The sequence below is a fragment of the Phalacrocorax carbo genome, chromosome 3, assembly GCF_963921805.1.
Source record: "Phalacrocorax carbo chromosome 3, bPhaCar2.1, whole genome shotgun sequence".
Lineage (NCBI taxonomy): Eukaryota > Metazoa > Chordata > Aves > Suliformes > Phalacrocoracidae > Phalacrocorax > Phalacrocorax carbo.
This window is the reverse complement of record NC_087515.1, coordinates 128,915,120-128,936,122: the sequence shown is the minus strand read 5'-3', so window position 1 is coordinate 128,936,122 and position 21,003 is coordinate 128,915,120. Positions and strand designations below refer to the sequence as shown.

General features: G+C 48.6%; 1 protein-coding gene across 5 annotated transcripts in view; it reads right to left on the bottom strand.

Moving 5' to 3' along the window:
• The window catches only part of ASXL2 (ASXL transcriptional regulator 2), a 127,106-nt gene that overhangs the window by 40,651 nt on the left and 65,452 nt on the right, over positions 1-21,003 (bottom strand). The window contains exon 1 of one of the 5 annotated variants that reach the window (XM_064448404.1): positions 19,607-19,743. The exons of 3 other annotated variants lie outside the window; for them this stretch is intronic. In XM_064448404.1, coding sequence (XP_064304474.1) covers positions 19,607-19,643 — 37 coding nt within the window. In that variant the 5' untranslated portion in view covers positions 19,644-19,743. Of the gene's footprint in view, positions 1-14,360; positions 14,380-19,606; positions 19,744-21,003 lie in introns of those variants that run through there. One more of the 5 variants, XM_064448405.1, reaches the window with a different exon arrangement.

Sequence of the window (21,003 nt, the reverse complement as noted above, 5' to 3'; positions counted from 1 at the left end):
AGAGGAATAAGATGATGCTGGAAAGGTCATAGTCTGGATCAGCACCTGGAGCGGAAAAGCGGATCTCACAAACCCATCAGAATTCTTTGAACGCATCGATAAAGAGAAGTGGAAGAAAATAAGAGTTCACTCGCACTTCCAGAGATTTTCAACAAAAGGCTTCTAAAAATCATTTGGCTATTGTTTAAAAAACAAAGAATTGGCGTAACTCTGATGCTGGATGGGAGAGAAGGCAAAGAACAGAATCAAATGGTAATCAGGCAAGAAATTAGCAAAAATCCTGCAAGGTCACGTACTAAGTAGGGAGCATTTTAGTGCTTAGTGCTAGACTGGAAGGCAGGAGATGGTAAAATATTAAATATTCAGTTCAGTTAAGATCAGAGGGAATTGGGTGGAAACTCAGAGAACTATAATCCAGAGAACAAAAGACCAAAAATATCAAGTAAAACATCAAAAAAGGAGTAAGCAAATTTTTGGAGGAGAAAAAAAACCCCAAGATACTCATAGAACCTGTAATAATCTAAATGAACTATGTCATCTCGGGACAGGGATCCACTACGGCTGCCGGGTGTATGAGGACGGCCAGCAAGATGATGCAGTGTGTAAAGATGGGAAGGCGGCGTAGCTGCGATTCTTACAGCGCATTCTTCCCCTTGACTGTCTCACATACTGTACTGCTGATCACACACCGCCAGCAAAATTTGATGGGATTCAGGGAAGTCAAGAAAATGGTTAACGACGCAACAAAAACTAGGGATATTGAGGGATTTGATATTATTCTCAAAGGAAGGGCCATGAGCGAAGCTTACAAAACGAGACGATGCAGCTTCGCGCCGGGGCGCCCCGTTTCTGCGGGGAAAGCACCGTGCTCGCCGCCAGCGGGCCGCTGTCGTCACCCGCGGAGCCTGGGCTCGGCAGAGCCGTCGGCCTCACTCTCACACTAAGCAGGCAGGCGCCCAGTCCACCACCGCCGCAAACGCAACCCTCGGCCGGCCAAACGCTGCGCCCCCGTCCTCGTAACTAATCCTTGCTCGTTGTTGTTAAATACAAAGAAAACACAAGTTTGGTTTAACATTTAAAACCCAGGCAGAGAAACAGATTGACTGTTACTGGGGTTTTGAGACATCTGAATAGCACGAACATAAACCACATCCTCTTTGAAGCCTATCGCTGCTGAAACTACAAGTTCTGTGTGAAGTAGAAACATTAAGCCAAATACAGGCTACCCTTCTCCAGCCTCATATTCTATTCACATTTTCATTTTTATGCTGTCTTGGAACAAAAACTAATCTTTTCAAACCAGGAATGGCAGCACAGGCTAAAACCCACACCTGGGAAGACAACTCATCCCCGGAGCAGATAAAATAAAGCCGCATGATGATATTCCGCACATCCTCTGGCTGTAAAAGCCCTCAGTGCCACAACGGCTGCTGTGCTGGACTGACAGCTGTAACCACAACAGATTCTCAAGAACAAACAGGAGAACTTGAGAAAGCCGACCAAGGCGCAGCTGCTGAGCTCAGCTTTGAGCCCCCCAAGTGAAGGGGGATGGATGGGAGCATAGACCTGTGGGAACACAGCCCTGGGTCCTCGGGCCCCGGAGCTCTCAGAAAGGTTACATCCTTTTAAACCCTTTTCACGCTGCCAAGCAGAGGGATAACACAGAGACCCGCACATGTAGGGAAATATTCAGGCTCCTGTAAGGACAAGGCTTGACAAGCTGAGTTTGTTTCCTTTAGATTCGAAGAGAATGTCAGTAAAATTAGTTCTGTCTTCACTTCAGGCTTTCTTATAATTTGAGCAATACGTGGAGCTGAGGTTTTACTTCTCGATGCTCTTAAATCCTAAGAGCTGCAGAAATAATTACAGAATGTGAAGCGACACCTGGGAAAGCAGTGCATCCAGTAGGGCGCTCCAATTTTAAAATGCTCAGTGAGTTGCTTTGCGCTGTTTTTCGGTAAATAAGGATTTCCTTGCTCAGCTGAAGGTTAGGGAGGACTGTGGGCCAGGATCTGACAGAAACAAATTTCAGCAGATTTTGGAAATTAGAAACAGCAAACAGGATCCCCTCACCTCAAAGAGGCGTACGAGGGAGGGGATGGAGACGTCACCTTGGTACTAAGTGGTAAGGACAGAAACGGGACTAAAGGGCAGTGACAAAACACCCTCGGGTATTTGAGCGTGCTGGCTTGGAGAAGCAATCGAACACACGCATCCGTAGCCAGGAGAGCTGCAACCAAACAGCTCTGCACGCCTGGCCCGAAGTCACCGCGCCAGCTGGTTCATTCACGAGGTTTTTGCTTCCTGCTGTTGGTTTGGCTGGGAGAGGAGTTTGCCAGGTGAAATGTTAACAGTTCTCTGAGATTAAAGTAGATGAGATAAAGCGAACCTGTGTCAGCCAAACCTCACAACCCCTGATTCGCTAGATAAACTAAGAATGGATCCAATAGAGTCCCATGTTCTAGCTGCAAGAATAAACACCGGGGGACGACCCGTCTGCCGTCAATTACAGCTGTAATGCGGGGGGCAGAGACTCCTTTACGCTTCAGACTTGCCTGAAATGTCATTGACACAAGAGCATTTCTTCTAAGAAATGAAATTATAACAGAACTTTGATTATGTTAAAGGTCAATTCAATTAGAAGTTTCAGTCTGGTGCGATCTGATGACATGTTACAAGGCGTTGGGTTCCCTTAAGATTTGCAAACCCCAAACCATCGGTCAATCAATTCTCTTTCGTACATCTATAAACAAACTGCGCTAACAGCAGCAAAGAGACGTAGTAAGACTTTTTTAACAAGAATTTATTGAAGATGAGTGGTTAATTCTTTTAGAAAAATTGCAGTAAATTGCTGCAAACATTACACACAGGATGCAGACCAGGGATCCCTTCTAACAGAAACAGTAAGACAGTTTCATCAAGACACTGCTTCGTGCCTTTCCTTTTAGAGCCCCGACCTCAGCTAACACCAAGGACTTTCTGCTTCACCCTCATGGATAAAGGAATGTGATTAAGCACAGCCTCAAAGTGCACAACGAGGTACGATGTGACCACACGTCCGTTGTAAAAGCGTGCCACGCCACGTGTTTTCCCCGTGTTTCCAAAGGCAATGGTGGAAGCCTCCTGGCACCCTGGTACTTTGATCCCACCACGCGCTCTCCGCTGTCACCACCCAGCGTGAGACTGGCCTGCTGAAACCAGCTGAAGTCCATCCTACCACCAAGGACGCACTAAGACTCATAATTCCCACCCGGTGCTAGGTACCAGCACAGCTCTGTGCACTACATGAGACTGAAAATAACAGGAAGGTGAAGATGCTCAAAATAGTCTTACTTTTTAAATTTTTCTTGGATGTCTCATCTTGCACAGGTCATTTACCTTTTAGGGTGTGAAAGTAGCGGGATATTTGTTTGAGATCCCGCTGGCTTCCAGTACTCATCTTCTGACTTGGCTAAGATGATATTTAATAATAATATTCTGGCTAATGTTTGTTTTTCACAAACAGCATCAGACAAACAACAATGAGAAAATACGTGGACATAGCTGATCCTGCTCTGGGGCAGCAAAACTGGCTGTACAACTGGAACGTCCCTTTAAGCTCAACATGGCTATTAGACAGAACTACAGAGATCTTGGCTCACTCAGCCAATAATTTACTGTTTGATTTATTGCCTTATCCTGCCTTGTCAGCACACCGAGCGTGGCCGGCTGCAGGACGGGGCTGCTCAGAGCAGAGTGGTTCAAGCCAGTGCAGGACAACACCTGGAGCGGTCCTGAGCCACAACACAGAGGGAGGTCTTACAGCGAAACAACGGGGATGATGACAGAACGCATACTTCTTTGGCAGGCACTCAGGCAATTCCTAAATCAAGATTAAGATTTTCTTAAACTGATGTACCAGAAATGACTGCTGGGTTTCTCGGGCTTGTTTCAGAAGAGCTGCAGAGGACAAGCGAGCAAGCATGAAGAATGACCTTGCATTTATACAACCGTTTTATTTCAGTGGCTCCAAAAGAAAATTACTCTTGGGGTCATTCGGCTTAAGGTCAACCTCGGCAGTTCACTCCACCAGCTACTGGCATAGGGATACCTGGACTAACATGCTCCCTGTTAAACAGCGTGAAACAAAATAAAACCATTTAAAAAAGCACTATAAGTAAAGGAAAAATACGTCTGCAATTGTCGGGAGAATTTGGGAGTCATACTGCTTTCAAATCAGAAGGAAAAAAGGTACAACAATTTGCAAAACCAAAATTAACCTGACAAGAAAAGTCCTTTGTTTGAGCTACAGCCAAAGGCAACCAAAACCATCCTGCCCAAATACTGCTAGCATAAAACCACTGCAGGGACCCTGTATTTTGACACTGCAACAGGCTCGGTGATGTAAGCAAAGGGCACGGCCTTCTGACCCGCTCACACAACGGTTCCAGGAACGGTGGGGTTTTACGGGGTCTCTCAGCCTTCATCTTTTAAAGATCAGGGCTAATTATAGTTTCAGGTATACTATGCAACAGAAGAAACTCTCATCTTTTGGTAAGTAAATCAAACTACTTTGGAGCAACGAAATTGCTCTGCTAAATTAATACTCAGAGCATTAGATTAAAAAGATCTACCAGGAATAAAACGCCTTTTGCTGGACAACCGCTCGGTGAGCATCACCTAACAAACTGCTCTGGCTGCAAGCGCTGCAGAAACCAATGCCATCTCATGAAAGGGTAACACACCCTGGTAATTCGTTCCACCCATTAGGAGTCTGAAATCTGTAATCCCGCTGCCGGTGTAAATTTGATTTATCACCTGGCACAGAAGCAGCGCTCTTCTGTACACTCTTTGGGCATGAGATATTTACTCTTTGCCTTTAAAAGGACCAAAATGCAGCATGCCCCAGACACAAGACGTGTCCCACAGGCAGGTGCTGCCGCCAGCCCTGCGCCTGCTCTCGTCCCTCTTGCAGCAGAGCTCGGTGCAAAGCCACGTGGGCTCACGGACTAGGTACTCACTTCTGCGTCCCGGCCCGAGCTCAGGAGGAGGAGCTCTACTGGGGTTTTGTCTCTGGTTTTGTTTGGGCTTGGGAGAGTGTAATATGAAAAGAAGTTAAAATAGTAGATCCAGAGTTCCTGCTTGAGGGTTTTGCATGCATTTCCATGGGGTTGTCTGCCTCGAAATCTACCCATTCAGAAAGAAAAGGCTGCACTTTACTCATTTGGAAAGAAAGTACAGTCAAGCTGAACTAAAAATACAATACCCCCCCTTCAACTATGTGCAGTCATAAGCTTAAAATAACCCAATTTTAAACAGCTAATGGGATCCAGATGTATTACATGAAAAACTTCTAGTGAAAGCCGTTAAAACACAGTTTGAGAAGCACAGAAATGACTCTGGTTAATCCAACGCTCTTCTTTTCTACAGGTAAGCAGTTTATCAGAATGAGGATGGGAACTCGACCTTGAATTCATATCAAAACAGTATCATACTTACAAGCGAGACAACCATTTCAGTAGAGTTCTCCCCCACATGACTGTTCCGTGCTAAAATAAAGGAAGAAATAATGCCCAAGAATACTGTCCAACTGCAACTTCCCACAACTCCCCCTCCTGCACTTACCCGGGTAAAGATGAAACTTGTACTGCCCTGACGGGGACTACGCGTTCCTGTTACCAGACTGTGCTTTTATAAACATAAAAAAAGATCAACTCTTTGCTTCGTATAGAGAGACTGGAGTGTATCTTGCACTGACAGCTCTGAGAAAACAAGCTGAAGTACTGAACAAGCCTGCGTCTGATCACTCATACGCCTCCATGCTCCGGGGAGCCCACCTAAGCTCTCTGCCTTCTTTCTCTCCCAATTTAGAGCTTTCTTAAGAGTAAATTTATTCATATACCTGCTTTCTTGGTTACCCTGGGCAATTCCTCCACTCTGGGAAAGGACATCAATTCAATACTAACACACCCACAAGAAAGAGGGGGAAAGAGAAAAGGAAAGATACAGATCTCTGCTCTAGGGAAGAAATAAAGTTGGCGCCAGGCAGCTCTCCCTATGCAGCTTGACACCACGAAGAGAATATCGGATCACTTAGAAAGGTCTGAACCTGAGCCACCAACAGTGGCCAAACATTCTGCATCAAACACTGGACAGACTGCCACCAAACCCTGCTCTGTGTGTCCATGGCGGCTCTTCACCAGAGGGACGGGTCAATGCAGAGCTCTTTGGGATGCAGGACCGACCAAGCACGGCTCTTCAGGCTGGCCGTGGTACTCTGAAGCCCGGGCACGGGAACATCCATCAGCATTATAAACGTTTCAGACATCATCTCTGTCATAAAGCCTTATCAGCTACGGAGATCTCCCAGTTAGCAAACCCCAGGCTTACCCAAATGACCTAAAAGGTTTCACCCCAGGCATGGGGAGGGCACACGGTTACATCTATTACTCACAGCATGCAGCACATCTAGGAACAGCAGCCACCGACTAGAAGACCCTGCTGCAGACAGTAGGTGTGCAAAAGGAATGAGAAGTCCCCAACGCAGCATATGCAGAATCTCATTATAAACCAAATTAAACTAACAGAAACAGTAAGAAGAAATGCTCAGTAATTTCTACCCCTACCGCTTCCTAAGCTTAAGCATTTTCAGGTTTTCTTGAGGACACACGGTGATGACAAAGGCAGGAAAGATGCAGCTCCCTGGGTGTTCAAGAAGTCAAGCACAACCATCAAAACATTCTGAATTTAGAGAGATTTCACTGATCCAAACAACATTTTTCCAGCTGTCATACTGGAAGGAAGAAGAGAAATAAAGGATTGTACATAAGCTCATTAAAAAATGACAGCTATAAGTGCTAATTACCTCAGATGACATCAAATTAGCCAACATCAATGAGGAGTTCTGTTGTTTGGTGGGCCTTTTTGTTTAAAAAAAACATTATAGCAAATGTGTGCCTTTAGGAAAAAGCCAAGACTGTAAGGGTGAGTGATGAACCCGAGTTACTCGCGATACGCACTATGGAGGCCCAGGTGGTTGGCTGAAGCAATCGTTCATTCCCCTCGTTGATAAACACCCAACACTCGCTGAAAGCCATTTGACAACCGACCTTGGCAACTGCCACTGCCTGGTCTCAGTACGTAACTGCAATGATTTCAGTGTTTGCTTTTTACTTTCCCTAAAATACAAGTTTCCATGTCAAGAACAATTCCCTCTTCCCTAAAAAAATACCTTTGGGGCTCAAGGAACTTGGCAGTTCATCTAAACTTCTCTCCTCTTAGACTCTGAGAAGCAGAAGTGAAATAATTCAGGTCAAGGCCAGTTGTGTAAAACCAAGAACTGAATCTCACGGTCCATCCCATCAACACTTACTGCTACAGAAAAGTCAGGTGTTTGTGTTTTTGGTGACAGCACCCATGTACTTCAGGCCTGTCCCTGCAGCTCACCACAAAGGCAGCAGAGACAACCCATCCCAAATTCGTAAACAATACCTGTAGCGCTTCATGGTAAGACCAAAAGAGAGAAATCAGGCTGCAAATAACAGCACTGATGAAGAACAGAGTTACCCTGGCATGGTGGCAGCACTGCCTTCTTCACAGCCACCCATCTGATGACAAAAGGCAGCCAAGTGGCTCCTGCTGTGAGGTTGGTGCACAGACAGATCACAGAGAGACTTAGAAACATAGAACCATTTAGGTTGGAAAAGACCTCCGGGATCACCAAGTCCAACCGCCAACCCAACACCCCCAGGCCTCCCAAACCATGGCCCCAGGTGCCACGGCTGCACGGTGGTTGAACCCCCCCAGGGACGGTGACTCCCCCACCTCTCTGGGCAGCCTGTGCCAGGGCCTGACCCCTCTGGCAGGGAAGGCATTTTCCCTCACACCCAACCCAAACCTCCCCTGACGCAGCCTGGGGCCGGTTCCTCTCGTCCTGTCCCTGGTGACTTGGGAGCAGAGACCAGCCCCCCCCTCACTCCAGCCCCTCTCAGGCAGCTGCAGAGAGCGAGAAGGGCTCCCCTCAGCCCCCCCTTCTCCAGGCTAAACCCCCCCAGCCCCCTCAGCCGCCCCCCAGCACACTTGTGCTCCAGACCCTGCCCCAGCCCCGCTGCCCTTCTCTGGACACGCTCCAGCCCCTCAAGGGCCTCCTTGTCCCGAGGGGCCCAAACCTGAGCCCAGCATTCGAGGTGGGGCCTCCCCAGGGCCGAGCACAGGGGCCCCATCCCTGCCCAGCTCCTGCTGGACTTCTGCACTCCATCCGCGCGCTTGACACCAAGAGCCGATGACGGCCTCGAAATGGAGAGTGAGGAGGATGTGTTGCCCCACAAGGGAAAAATCTTGTTATGTGGGTGGTTTACATGTTGATACAAAAGTGGGGAGAACGTCTATGTTAAAGCAAGGGAAGACAGGAGAATCTTCTGTGCATACCAGTGTAATAATTATTTTGAGAAAGGCCAATATTTTACACTCTCACACCAGAAAAGCTTCTGGCACTGACATTCAACTACTACAACAGCCCGTTTTGATGTGTCCAATACCCAACTGAGAGTGTCCACGTTCCTGGTATCGTTCTGTTGCTCAGTTTGAACACGGCACCTGCCCTGAGGAGCCTCTGAAATGACCCTTGTCATTCCTTGCAGGTGGTCTCTTTCCCTGGATCTCAGCTGATGTGCAGTAGCCAGAGAAATGGTGTCATTTCAATAGGCTGTTCCTTGACTTCTGTGTTCCTTAGGAGGAAAATTTACAACCTGCAGAACAGGCATCGAGTTGAATAACTGCAGGACAGGCAGGACCTGGACTTTGCCATGCCAGCACCTCCTGCTGTCACGCAGGGATGCATATAAGGGCAGAAGCAGCAGCGCATCTCTTCTCCCTCACTTTTCAGGCATTTAATTAAGAAAGGAGCACAAAAAGTATTTCTGTATCGCATGTGTGAAGAAGGAGTGAGATTAATTGTGCAACAGTACACCCACTCAGCGGGTTCGCTCTGGCTGTCACGGCCTGCAAGAGGAAATGCGGGCAGGTCACGGCCACCTCTGGCACACGAAGCATTTGGCAGCTCTACAGACACGGTCACTCAAAACCCGGCATCCTGTGCACACAAGATACAGGCTTCAGTAAGACTTTTGGTACTTACTCAAAAGCAGGGATGTGAATTTAAGCACAGCGTCAATAAGGCACCATGGGAGCAGAAACCGAGGCAGATCTACCAAGAAGCACGAACGAGCACAAATGCAGCACTTGTCCTTCTAAAACGTTCACTTTGCAACACAGTTCAACAGTTTGGCTCAGCAACAGCAACACCAAATTAACACCAAGAGAACACAAACTCGTTTGTTCACACAGAACTGTACCAGTGCATTTGCATGCGCTCGTCACTGCATTCCTAGGAATGCATGGTTTAAAAAAAAACAAAACAAAACCCAAAAAACCCCAAAACCCAGAAACTGCAGCACAAATGGCACCAATGGCACTTCCCATTGAGTATGTTTCTGAGCAGTGCCACCTCCCTGAAGAGCTCATCAGAACCCAAAGCTTTACCTCATGGCACCAAGCATGAGATGCCCACAAACCTCAAGAGAACTTCTGCCGACTGTCCTGACTAGTATCATTGTATTCTTAGTAACAATTTATTTCTAAAAGAATCCAATCGCCACATAACTCATTCTGTATGGGAGTATTTGCTCTGAAGAAGTAACACACCTGCAACCGAAATACACCCCATACAACTTTGTTCCTTGTAAAGCCACCCCCTTCGGGCAGCATACTGTTGTGAAAAAACACTTGTAAGTTATAGTGAAGGTTCTTATTATGCTTTTCACAGAATCCTCGAGCAAAATATCTTCTTTTTTGAGTAGTACTTGTGCCTGCCTACTAATACCACAGCATACTGAAGGCACGGGCGTTCCTGAGCCAGAACAATACAGAATCATAGAATCATTTAGGTTGGAAAAGACCTCTAGGATCATCAAGTCCAACCATCAACCCAACACTACCATGTCTCCTAAACCATGCCCTGAAGTGCCATGTCTACACGTCTTTTAAATACCTCCAGGGACGGTGACGCCCCCACCCCTCTGGGCAGCCTGTGCCAGGGCCTGACCCCTCTGGCAGTAAGGAATTTTTTCCTAATATCCAATCTAAACCTCCCCTGACATCTGGGGCACAGCAAGTTTCTTAAGGTACACGAGCAAACGAACTGATCTAATGGTTTGCTATCATCAAAAGGAGGTCTTACACCTCCCACCCCAGATGAGCAGCCCCATCCCTTCCATCAGACTGTCCCGGCATGCATCAGGTCCCTGCATGAGCTGATTCAAATTGCTCCTCATGCACAAGGCTGCCAGTCTTTTTATTGATAGCCTCGCTGTCGTAGGGCTACCGAGGCGTGCTGGCTCACAGCAGGGTCCCCATGGCTGCCCAAGCCCACCCAGGGTGAGTCAAGTGAGGGCACAGACCGGTGTCCTGGGCAGAAAGAGCCTTCCGAGCAGCTCCGCTGACCCTCGGCACCTCTCTACTGCAGACTCTTAGAGGCCAGCGCAAGCATGACATTATGCTTCAGATGCTTTGTTTTGGGGTAACAGAACACGTTTCCAGGTTGCTGACTCAAACACAGAGCAGATTAGAGGTGGCCAAACATGAACCATATAGGAAGTTAACGTAGGCGTTCGAAGAGGGGAAGATGTGGTCACGTTTCTCTGAACTCCCCTCCAGGCTCCTGCAACACACATCGCCTCTGCGTGACTGCATCGGGGCAGCACGGCTGCTCTCCTCCTCCAGTCTGAAGAGCTACTTACAACAAACTCATTAGCTCTCAGTTCTCTTTGATCATTGATGCTGCAGCTTGACTCTGCCAATATACATCTTAAGAGAAGAAAATAAGCCGTTTAAAAATCCTGTATCCTGATCATGGAGGATCTCCAAGCCAGCCATGCAGCTGGAACCTGCGGAGGTTTGCACATCGCTCTCCCAGCTACCGCCTCACCTGTGCCTGCAAAGAGTCTCACCGACTACTCCGCTTAGCGAGGGTTTGTTGCCAAGATACACGTGCCCGAAAACAAGCCTCCAAGGACAGCCAAGGGCCTGCGGGAGGATGATTTGAGTATAGAATCACAGAATCAGAGAGTGGTTGGAAGTTGGGTGGGAAGGGACTACTAGAGGCCACCCAGCCCAACCCCCTGCCGTGAGCAGGGGCACCTTCAGCCAGAGCAGGTTGCTCAGAGCCCCGTCCAGCCTGGCCTTGGGTGTTCCCAGGGATGGGGCATCGACCGCCTCTCGGGGCAGCCTGGGCCAGGCTTTCACCGCCCTCAGCGTGAACAATTCCTTCCTTCTCTCTAGTCTGAATCTCCCCTCCTTTAGTTTAAACCCATCACCCCTTGTCCTGTCGCTGCAGGCCCTGCTAAAACGTCTGTCCCCACCCCGAAAGGCCGCAATAAGGTCTCCCCGCAGCCTCCCCTTCTCCGGCTGCACAACCCCAGCTCTCCCAGCCTGGCCTCGCAGCAGGGGGGCTCCAGCCCTCGGAGCATTTTGGTGGCCCTATTGTGTGTTTCAGGAGCACACGAGAGCAACAAGCAGTTATGCCCGGACTGGAACAGCGGTGATGCCAACGCATTTACTGCTGAGATGGCCCTAGCGCAAGGGTTTCATTCTTTTGAGAACCGTGAGTCACCCACGGCACTGAAACTTCCTGATTTTCACCTCGTGAAGAAGCATTTTTCTTCATTGGTAAAATCACACAGTTGACCTGGAAACAGTTAATTCAGACAATTTAGGAATTCACCAAATAACTTTTCTGCAGAGAAACTGATGAAGATAATATGATCACATTTAATACCAGCTATAGGGCACTTAGCTGAGATGTAGGCCTGTGGCTTGGAGTCCTAAATTAGGGGTCAAAGTATAGCCAGTAGAGATGAACTGAACTGTTCCCCTGCATTCCCTTCTCTGCTTTCACCTACTGTCCCTTCAGTGGCGTGACTGCAAGGTCCCCGGGGCAGGAATCCTGCCTACAGCACCCAGCACGACAGCGTTCTGATCCAGGAGCCGTGCTAAAACAGAGCTGTAACGCGTCCAGCCAAAGCTTTGCTGTCGGAGAGCAGGAAACGCAGCTAAGATTAAATTCAGTTTCTTCTCTGCTGTTGAGAGACCAGTTTCTAGAGACCACTGTCAAAAAATATCAAAACGAAGCTATTACGGCTCTTCCTCACACAGTTGTTTGTGATTAACTCTTCCTGATTCACTCCATATGGGAACAATCGCTCAGGAACAGCGAGGTCCGCATGCGGAGTTAATTGTCAGCAGCACTTCCAACTCACACCCCAGACTAATTTTCATTAATTTGCAAACGTACATTAAAAATAACTGAGAAACATTAAATCTTGTCAGCTGCAGCCCAAGCGCGCATCGGGCCCGTCGGCAGCTGGAGCCACCCAAGGGCCGCTGCGGCGGGGCCAGCCAAAAAAGCAACTCCCGCTTTTTGACAATGGATTCCACAACCCTGAACCGAAAACAGAGGAAGAGCCAAGCTCAGATACTTACAGTTCTGGTGAAAAACGAACAGTGCTTGAAAACTTGCCTCTCTGTCGACCCCAGGACCGCACTCCCTGTTCCTGTTGTTCTGACCTGTGCCCTCGCCCGCTGCCACAAACCGGCTAAACCGAGAGTCTCGGACGCTCAGAAATGCAGGCGCAATGTCGTGGAAACAAAAAATTGTTGGGTTGTTTTGTTTTCAGCAAGAAACTACGCAGTCAGATTTAAAGTCCTGGGCTGAGGCACTGCCATGGCAGTGTATTATACTGGCTTTTAATTGGACAAAAAAAAAATAAAATCTATTTCCCTACACTTTATTCTCAGCAGCAGTTGAAGAGATCCTGCTGATGTTAAAAGACACTCCCCCTTCCCCAGACAACCAAGCCCCAAAATTAAAGTTTGGCAAGCGAAAAAGGTGTTTTAAAGATTGCTGGGCAGCCTTAGCTACAGGCACTCCCTCTCCCACTGCCTCCCAACGGCACCGAGGAGATCCTGCTGCTTGCCGAGGGAAGGGGCAAGTCTCCCTGCGCCCGTCGGCTGCCACCAGCACTGCTAGGACCAGCGCCAGGAGGACAGAACAGAGAGGCAGAGCAAGCATCCTCATCACATGCAGCCCTCTGCCTCGCACGCACCGAGACCCGAGGGATCAGCTGCTTGGGAATCGATGCGGTAACCAGAGGGTAAACCTCATACATCTGCCTATAATATACGGAAAGAAACTGCAAAGTCTTAAAGACATCACCTTGTGCAGCCTTATGAGACCCTAGGCAAAAGCTTTAACGCTTCCAAAAATTAGGAGGCGGGCCGTGTTTGGAGGGGAGAATTAATACTGAACCAGAAGACGGCAAACTGCTGAGGGCGCTGGGAGCGTGGCCGTCTTGTCGGTAAGGACAGAGACAAGTCTGAAGCGCTAAGACACGTACTTCATTTTAAAAGACCTGATTTCCCACAAGTGACAAAAGCACGAGCGAATCCGACCAGTAAGAAAAACATTGCCAAGAAAGCGCGACTGAAAACTGGAGATCCTTACAGAGACATTCATTGCCAAGTCACAGGTAATCGCATTACTCAGTGGAAATACGGAATAGGAAAATTCTTCTCCTAGAAGAGAGGTGAAGGAAGCAATTAAAACCAAAAATGTACTCTGTATTGCTACGAGTCCTTCACAGTTGAAGATGACTACCAAGCTGCTAGTAATCACTGCCAGTTGGAACATTGCTACTACTAACGCTGAAAACACGAAGAGGCAATCCTGTGGCCAATACTTTTTTGAAAAGCAAAGCGCAGGAGCAATGACAGCTCCCCTGTGGTGAGCACAGGGCAGTGCTACCCAGCTGGGACTTTTAGAGTACATGTTACCCATTTCTTAAAAACTAAATTTCATTATTTTCATTTTCAGTAATTTCATTTTTATCCCCTATCGGACGTTTTCAGGGCAAACACTGTACAATACCCACGTTATGAAGACTCCTCACATCCCTACTTTTCAACAGTGTGTGTATATACATACAGTTTATACATGGTTGGACAGGAAATTCAACCAAATTCAGTGCGCTCATGACAAACACCGTACCACGGTCAAGTCCCATTAGAGACGCATGATTTGCATGGAGCTGGCGCTGCTACCGAAGCTTGACGTGCTAGTGGCAGCGCGCTTCCCAGCTGCGACGCCTAGCTGAAATACAAATGCTCTCAGCTGCCTAAAATACACCTCGTGCTATGTAAATAAACAGAGCTCTCAAAGGGTGGCGAGGTCTGCCCCAAACACGAGACAGTGCGACTGCTCCGTCAACATGGTTTTCATTGGCACGGGCAACTCTTTTGCGTGAGACTGTTCATCTTGAAAGACTGACCTGAGAAAGTGACGCTACACTCGGTCCTCTAATCACCAACGTGTAGTTTCACCTGGTTTCGCTCCAGCATTTCTGAGTTACGCCGTGGTATGTGTCATTAGCATGACTCTCTGGAAACTTTTTTTGTTCCTAATGGTTTCTGCAATAGTGAAAGAAGGAAGCAGAGTCTGAAGATGTCACGGTCAGCCTGCCTGGCCGAGTGCCACCAGACCCAACTGCTGCATGCCGCGTGCTCCAGCTGCTCCCCGTGAGACCTATTCGGCAGCCAGGTATTACACAGGTAGAGCAAAAACGTGTCTGACAGCAAAGAAGAGCAGAAGATTGCCATGATATCCAAGCATCATATTCATAAATTCAATGGAAAAGTAAGCGAACAGTGAAGTTGCAAAGTTTGCTGATGACACCAAGTTATTCAGGAAAAAACACACCGGCTGATGGACAACTTGTAGGAGAGGGAACAATGGCCACAGAGAAATGTTATCTTAGTATTGTAACAAATACTTGTACAAAGGCCTCAGGCCACCAGTGGTCAAAGCAAGCAGAGTGCTAGGAATTACCAGGAAAGAAATACGGAAAGAAACAAAACATACACGCGCCTCCTTCTTGAAGACTGGTTGCCGTGTTCATATTGGCTCTAAACACACCCAGATGAGCTCAAAAAGCCCAACAAGGACGGAACGGCCCTTAAACGAGGAATGGTGAGGGCCATTGAGCCTGGAAGAGATAGCTGACCAGTGATACAATGAGGGTCTGTAAAATCCTGAATGGCACAGTAAAGCGAACGGACCAACGGTTCAGGCTCAAATACAAGAGCTGGAGACTCCTGGATGACGTGGAAGAAAAAAACCCCAACCCATCCTAGCAAGGTTTCCTCTGCATGCAGACACGGAAGACACGCAACCTCAGTACCGCAGTACACATAGTTGGAAAAAACCCCAGCACTGATTTGATACAGAACAAGTTTAAGATTAAAGAGAATAAGGAAAAAAATAGATGTAGAGAGGTCAAAGGAGGATCCCATCATACTGGTGAAACAAGAAATTCAGGCTTTACTCAGAAATGGCCTCACACGCAGAGAGATCAAACATCTCCGGATCATGTGTTTTGCTTTTTAGAGCGAAGCGGGTCCTTGGCTGGCAGGACGGGCACCGACCGCGGTGCCAACCACACAAGCGCCGTGGGCTGGGAGGCCAGGACCCCTCAGCCCCTCACTCTCAAAGCAGGAATTCCTGCTGCGTTTTTCCAGCGCGCGGCCCACGAGCCTCTCCGATGACGTGACAGCGAAGGGCGCGCCTGCGGCACGCAGATGCCTGGCTCCCGCACCGCTTTCCCGTGACCCGCAGAAACGCCCAGGTTGGCTGGGGCCTCGAAAGATCGTCCGGTCCAACCTTTTGTGGGTGAGGAAGGACAGATGAGATTATCTGGCACCTTGTTCAACCGCATCTTGAAAACCTCCAGCGATGGGGACTCCACCACGTCCCTGGGGACGTTGTTCCAGTGAATGATCGCTCTTACTGTAAAAGATTTCTTACATCAGGATGAAACCTCTCCCAGTGCAACTTGGACCCGATGCCCCTCGTCTTCTCCACGTAGCTCCTTGCACAGAGAAGTTTGTATTCTCAAGTTTGTCTCCCCTTTCTCCTGTGACACAGAGCTCAGAGGAGCCGCAGGTCACAGGCAACCTTTCTTCTAAGGAGGAAGAGCACCTGGCATACATTTTTGTGGGTAAAAATTGAACATGACGCGGTATGCGAGGCTGAAAGGCAAAGCCACCGAGGTTTTGTTTGACGTGGAACGACAGAATGAACTGACAAAATCTCAAAGGCAAGTCAGAGACGCTGAAGTAACAAAGGAAAAAAAATAACCCAGATGAGAAAGTTCACTGACAAAGCAGCCCCTTCCCTCAGACAGGGCTGCTTCGTGTACCCACGTACCGCTGGTGACACAAGCCGGGATGTGAGCCTGTCTTCTGCAGGTACCGCATGGCAAAACCTTCCCTGCTCCACATGAAAGCTTGCACGACCAACTTCTGTATGTCCTCAGGCTGTCACTGAGAGGAGACGTTATCACCTCCAACGACAGCATTTCCATCGCGTCAGGGCTCCGGAGGCCGGAGCGGGCTGCGCCTCAAAGCCGGCCAGCGTTCAGCTCCTGTCAGCTGGAGACCTACGGCGTGCAGAGAAACGCTCGGGCGCGTTCCTGCCCCGGCCCTCGCTGCAGAGCCTGCTGTCGGGCTTGGCAAAAATACTTCTAATTGTAATGCAATATAGTTGGAAAGTCTGAATTAAATGGAACAATACATCGATACTCGGTGACTCTTCACAAACATGCGTACACTGGGTTTTCCTAAGCCTCCAGCTCAGAGAAGCATCGGAGAAACCCGCTGAATGCAATCAGAAAGCTTTAGGACAGCAAAGTTCAGGACTGAGAAGCAGTTTTACTGCTCCTCTGCTCGCCCTGCGCAGCTGCAGCCACACGCAATGGCTTTCAGTTCCTCTTTGCTCTCCAGCTCCAGCTCTTCGGCCGAATCCTTGCAGCTCCTCACGCCTCCAGCGCAAGTGGATGTCCCCGAGGGCACGAGGACGGCGCTGAGCATGGGGGACCACCGCCAGAGGACCACGCACCCTCCCAGATACCGCATGCACGTGGAGCCCCAAGTGGCACCTTTGGGGGCCAAACAGCATCTGCCTGGGGCGACGAGAATCCCTGAGAAAACCGGCTTTGTCCGAAAAATGCTCGCTGTAGAAAATGGCTGCCCACTCCTCAGTTTGCTGCAAAACCAATTAGGGACTTACAAATCACATTTCCCTGCATTTCAGTGGAAGTATTTTGGGGCCATACAGTACCTTAGAAATACTGTGCTTGTGGCATAACCACCCCAAAACGGCCGCGCTCCCCACATCGGTCGGGGACGCAGGGCGGGAGTGATGCTCAAGGCTTCTCCGGTTCACGCACCGAACAGCGGCACCATGCCGCCGACCCAGGTGTCACAACAGTAGCTACAGCCTCTGGCCGGCTCCCCTCCTCACAGCGAGGCCGGGGAGCTGGGATGAGCTCCGCAGCGAGGCAGCGCAGGGGGCGAGCAGCAGGCTGGCGTGTAAAACGGGCTCTGAGCGCGGCTCGGTCGGGCCAAGACCGTAAGCTGAGAGTTTGTTCCAGGGCTGGGAAAGGATCGCAAAAGTTCACTTGGTAGAAGCACAGATTGAAGGTGTCCTGCGGAAAACTGGTCTGTCATTCCTTCAGTAGGGCTTCAGTAAAGATTAATTCAGTAAGCGTTTTTGGTTGCTGAGGAAAATTCATGCAAAAAATCATCTACTGCAGATTTTAACTTTATAACCCATTTTTCTACATGTCTAAAATTCCTGTCAAACACAGAGCCGCGTGTAAGTGCCCGTGACCGCAGCCTGCTGACTGCTGCTCGTGCAACTTAAAAAATACGGTACTTGCTGCGAAGTCTAATGGAAATACAACTTCTTGACTGCTCGAGAGTAAGCCCTCAGAGGCTGTATAGCCCGTTATGAAAACCTACAGCTCGCTCAGAACCTGGATACTGTGATAAACTAGCTGAAATAGAAGAATCACTCACTTAAGTAAAAGAAAGAGGAACATTTTTTGGGTTCATATCTGCAGATTCCTTGGTAAGTTGCATAATGTGATATTTGGGAACCGGCTTCCTCATGAGTCACGAGCACAAGCAGGAATTGGCTGTATTTAGAAAAGCTGATATTTCTACCAAATCTTCAGCAGGAAGAAACAAAAATGACATAACCCAAACAGAATTCTTTTTTTAAATTTTTTTTTGGCAGCTATTATGGGCACGCAGGAGCAAAGCGCGCCCCGAAGGCAGTGCTGTGATCAGGCCACGGGTGTTAACGAAGGAAGCTGAGGGCCACCGCCACAGCAAAGCTCTTCTAGTGAAGGCAGGTCATGCCCTCCAGCTGTGAACTCGTGTTTCTGTGCGTCCTGACTCCCAAGGTTTTCCTCTACACTAAAAAATAATGCACAAAGTTTCAGACATAGAACATTATACCCATTTTCCTAAGCCATTGGCATTGAACATAGTGTAAAAGTTTAATTACTCCAGATATTTTCCCTTCACCACCCTATTTAAGAAGAGTTTACGGTGACATCCTATTTTAACCTTACTAAAATCATTTAATCTGTTTCCAGTAAGCGACATTTTGCCAAACACGGTTACTTTTCACTTTGAACACTGATCTGGTCGAACAAAATTCTGACTGCCTGGGGGCCACGAGGGACCCACCAGTACGTGTTTGTGGTATAAAAATGCAAGACAAGCTGATCACGAGCTAATGGAGAAGGATTCCCGGTAACCCTGCCCAGTTTGTTTGCCCCTTTTCTCTTACAGTTCACTTTACCATCCAATTTCCGCCCCCAGCCACACATACACACACCCACCCCTTTTTATTTTTCCTTTTAATAGAGCAAACTTAGGTTGGGTTTTGCTGGAGGAGAGACCTGTTACTGCAATGGCTCTCATAGAAGGGCTCGGTTATAGAACCTAAACCAGACCCTTCTCTTTCAGGACGACTCTGATTAGAAAGGGTACACCAGGGACACGGCAGAAATTGCAGGAAAACCCAATTTTGACAGCCATTTTCATTGTCAGAAGCCAGGAAAGCCTGAGCAGCTCTACACTGGAACCAAATGCCTTTCATTTGTTTGTACCAGCTTGCAAAGCCAGGTGTAGGCACCGATCGCGGTTCCACTCCAGTCAGCTGAAGCGTTGCAGCCGACCACAGAAACAGGGCAAAAGTTACAGGGTTTATTTCCAGACGCCACGAGGACAGACTGTATCAGTACCCTCGAGCTCAGAAACGACCCTAGGCGTGCCGACAGGCACTGACTCCGAGCAGCTGCATTTCACGTCCGCCGGGCGCATTACGACAAACCACTCGCAAGTTGTCCCGCAAAACCCAGCGCAGCGAAATGGTGAGAAAAGCAGGCGCAACTGAGGCGTTTACCCTCTACGTTTCAGGATGACTTAAAACAAGACAGAACCCAAGGAGCCTTGGCAGTATCCTTTTACAAGGACCGCATCCAAGACAAGCTTTGTTTTTATCATCAAACTCCGAAGACGAGAGCCGAGTAGCTGCCTCGAAGCCGACGAAAGGTGTCTGCCTCACCTCTGATCGGCACAGAGGGGGCCCGGCCAGAAAAGCGCCCGCTCCGTTCCCAAAAGTGAAAACCCTCCGCGGCTGCCTGCTGAAACACCCGCACCTTACCTTCGACGGGAATTGCATAAAGCTGCTCCATGAACATTGCTGCTGCTTCTCAGGCTCTGAAAATCAACGCTGCTCCCGGCTTCCTCCCGCCTTCTGCTCACGCACAGATGTACAGGCACTAATGCACGGGGCTTGTTTTTAAACTTCTTCCCCTGTGCTCCTGATTGGTCCCGTGTAATGCCCATGTGGCTCTACAAATGCACAAAGGTTTCTATCCTTTCTAAAATCAAAGTGTCAGTTTTGCTGCTGTCAGAGCACTTTATTTTTGTACATATAAGGAAGTGGCTGTTGATGTTATCTGAATGCGCTTCCTGTTTTATATGTATATGAGCAAAAATAATGTCACATTAAGCTGAACTGCAGGCTCAAAGAGCTCAAGTCAAAGCCTCTGAGCAAGATAATATGAGCACAGCTCATCTGTTTGCCGTCCACCCCGGTTTGCATTCACTGCACTGATTTTTATTAGAATTCCGTATTCTCACAATAAAAACTATCCTCCCCAGTCCTTGCAAAAAAAAAAAAAACCACACAAAAAAAGAATCCGTACCCTGTACTAGCGCCACTTCCTCCCGAGACCCTCGGGATCAGCCGAGTTACGCAGGGCTCGGTGCATGCTGACAACCCTATCTCAAACGTCGCGCAGGTGGTAACGTGGCCAGCGGCCGAGCAATGCCACCAGACGATTCTAGCTCAAATCTGGGCTGTTCTTCAATTTGAGCGAGGCGATTTTTCTTCTTTTTTTTAAACCGAGGAAGGAGGCTTTTGTGTTTCACGCACGCACGGACACTCCAGGAAGAGGCCGTGTAGGAGTGCTGCATTCCAGAGCTGATGCTACACAGCTCAAGGCTGAAGGAATCTTTCTAATTGGAATTCAGTGCCTTTCTGGTTATTTTGAAGAGCAGCAAACAAACGTAGCAACTAAAAATAAAACTCATCGTGAAGCAGAAGCTCTACGACGCTTGCAGAAGGGAAGAGCAGTAAAAGGCACGGAGGCACCAAGGAGGAGGGCTGCCAGCATCAGCGCCACGTCCTCTTATCCCCCGAAGTCAGAGCTGCCGCTGCCGGGAGGTCCCGCGAGGCGCAGATTCGTTCACTTCCACTTTCAAACGTTCCTGGTTGCAGAATTCGGAGACGAACCGCGGCTGGGAGGGAGCCGAGGCCGTTTGCACTTTCTACTTTCATTATGCTTCTCACGGCGGCTCCTCGGACGTTAAATGCGAGTTAGTTTTTGTACGCAGCAAGATTACGAAACTTTGGGTTTTGCTGGAGGAAACCAAAAGAATCTTTTCTGATGTATAAAGTAAATGCAATACTAAAAGCGAAAGAAAATTTTCTTCCCCGTGGACTTCATGGCCCAACTCTTTTTATACACATCCCTGAGACTCTCAGCTCTCCGA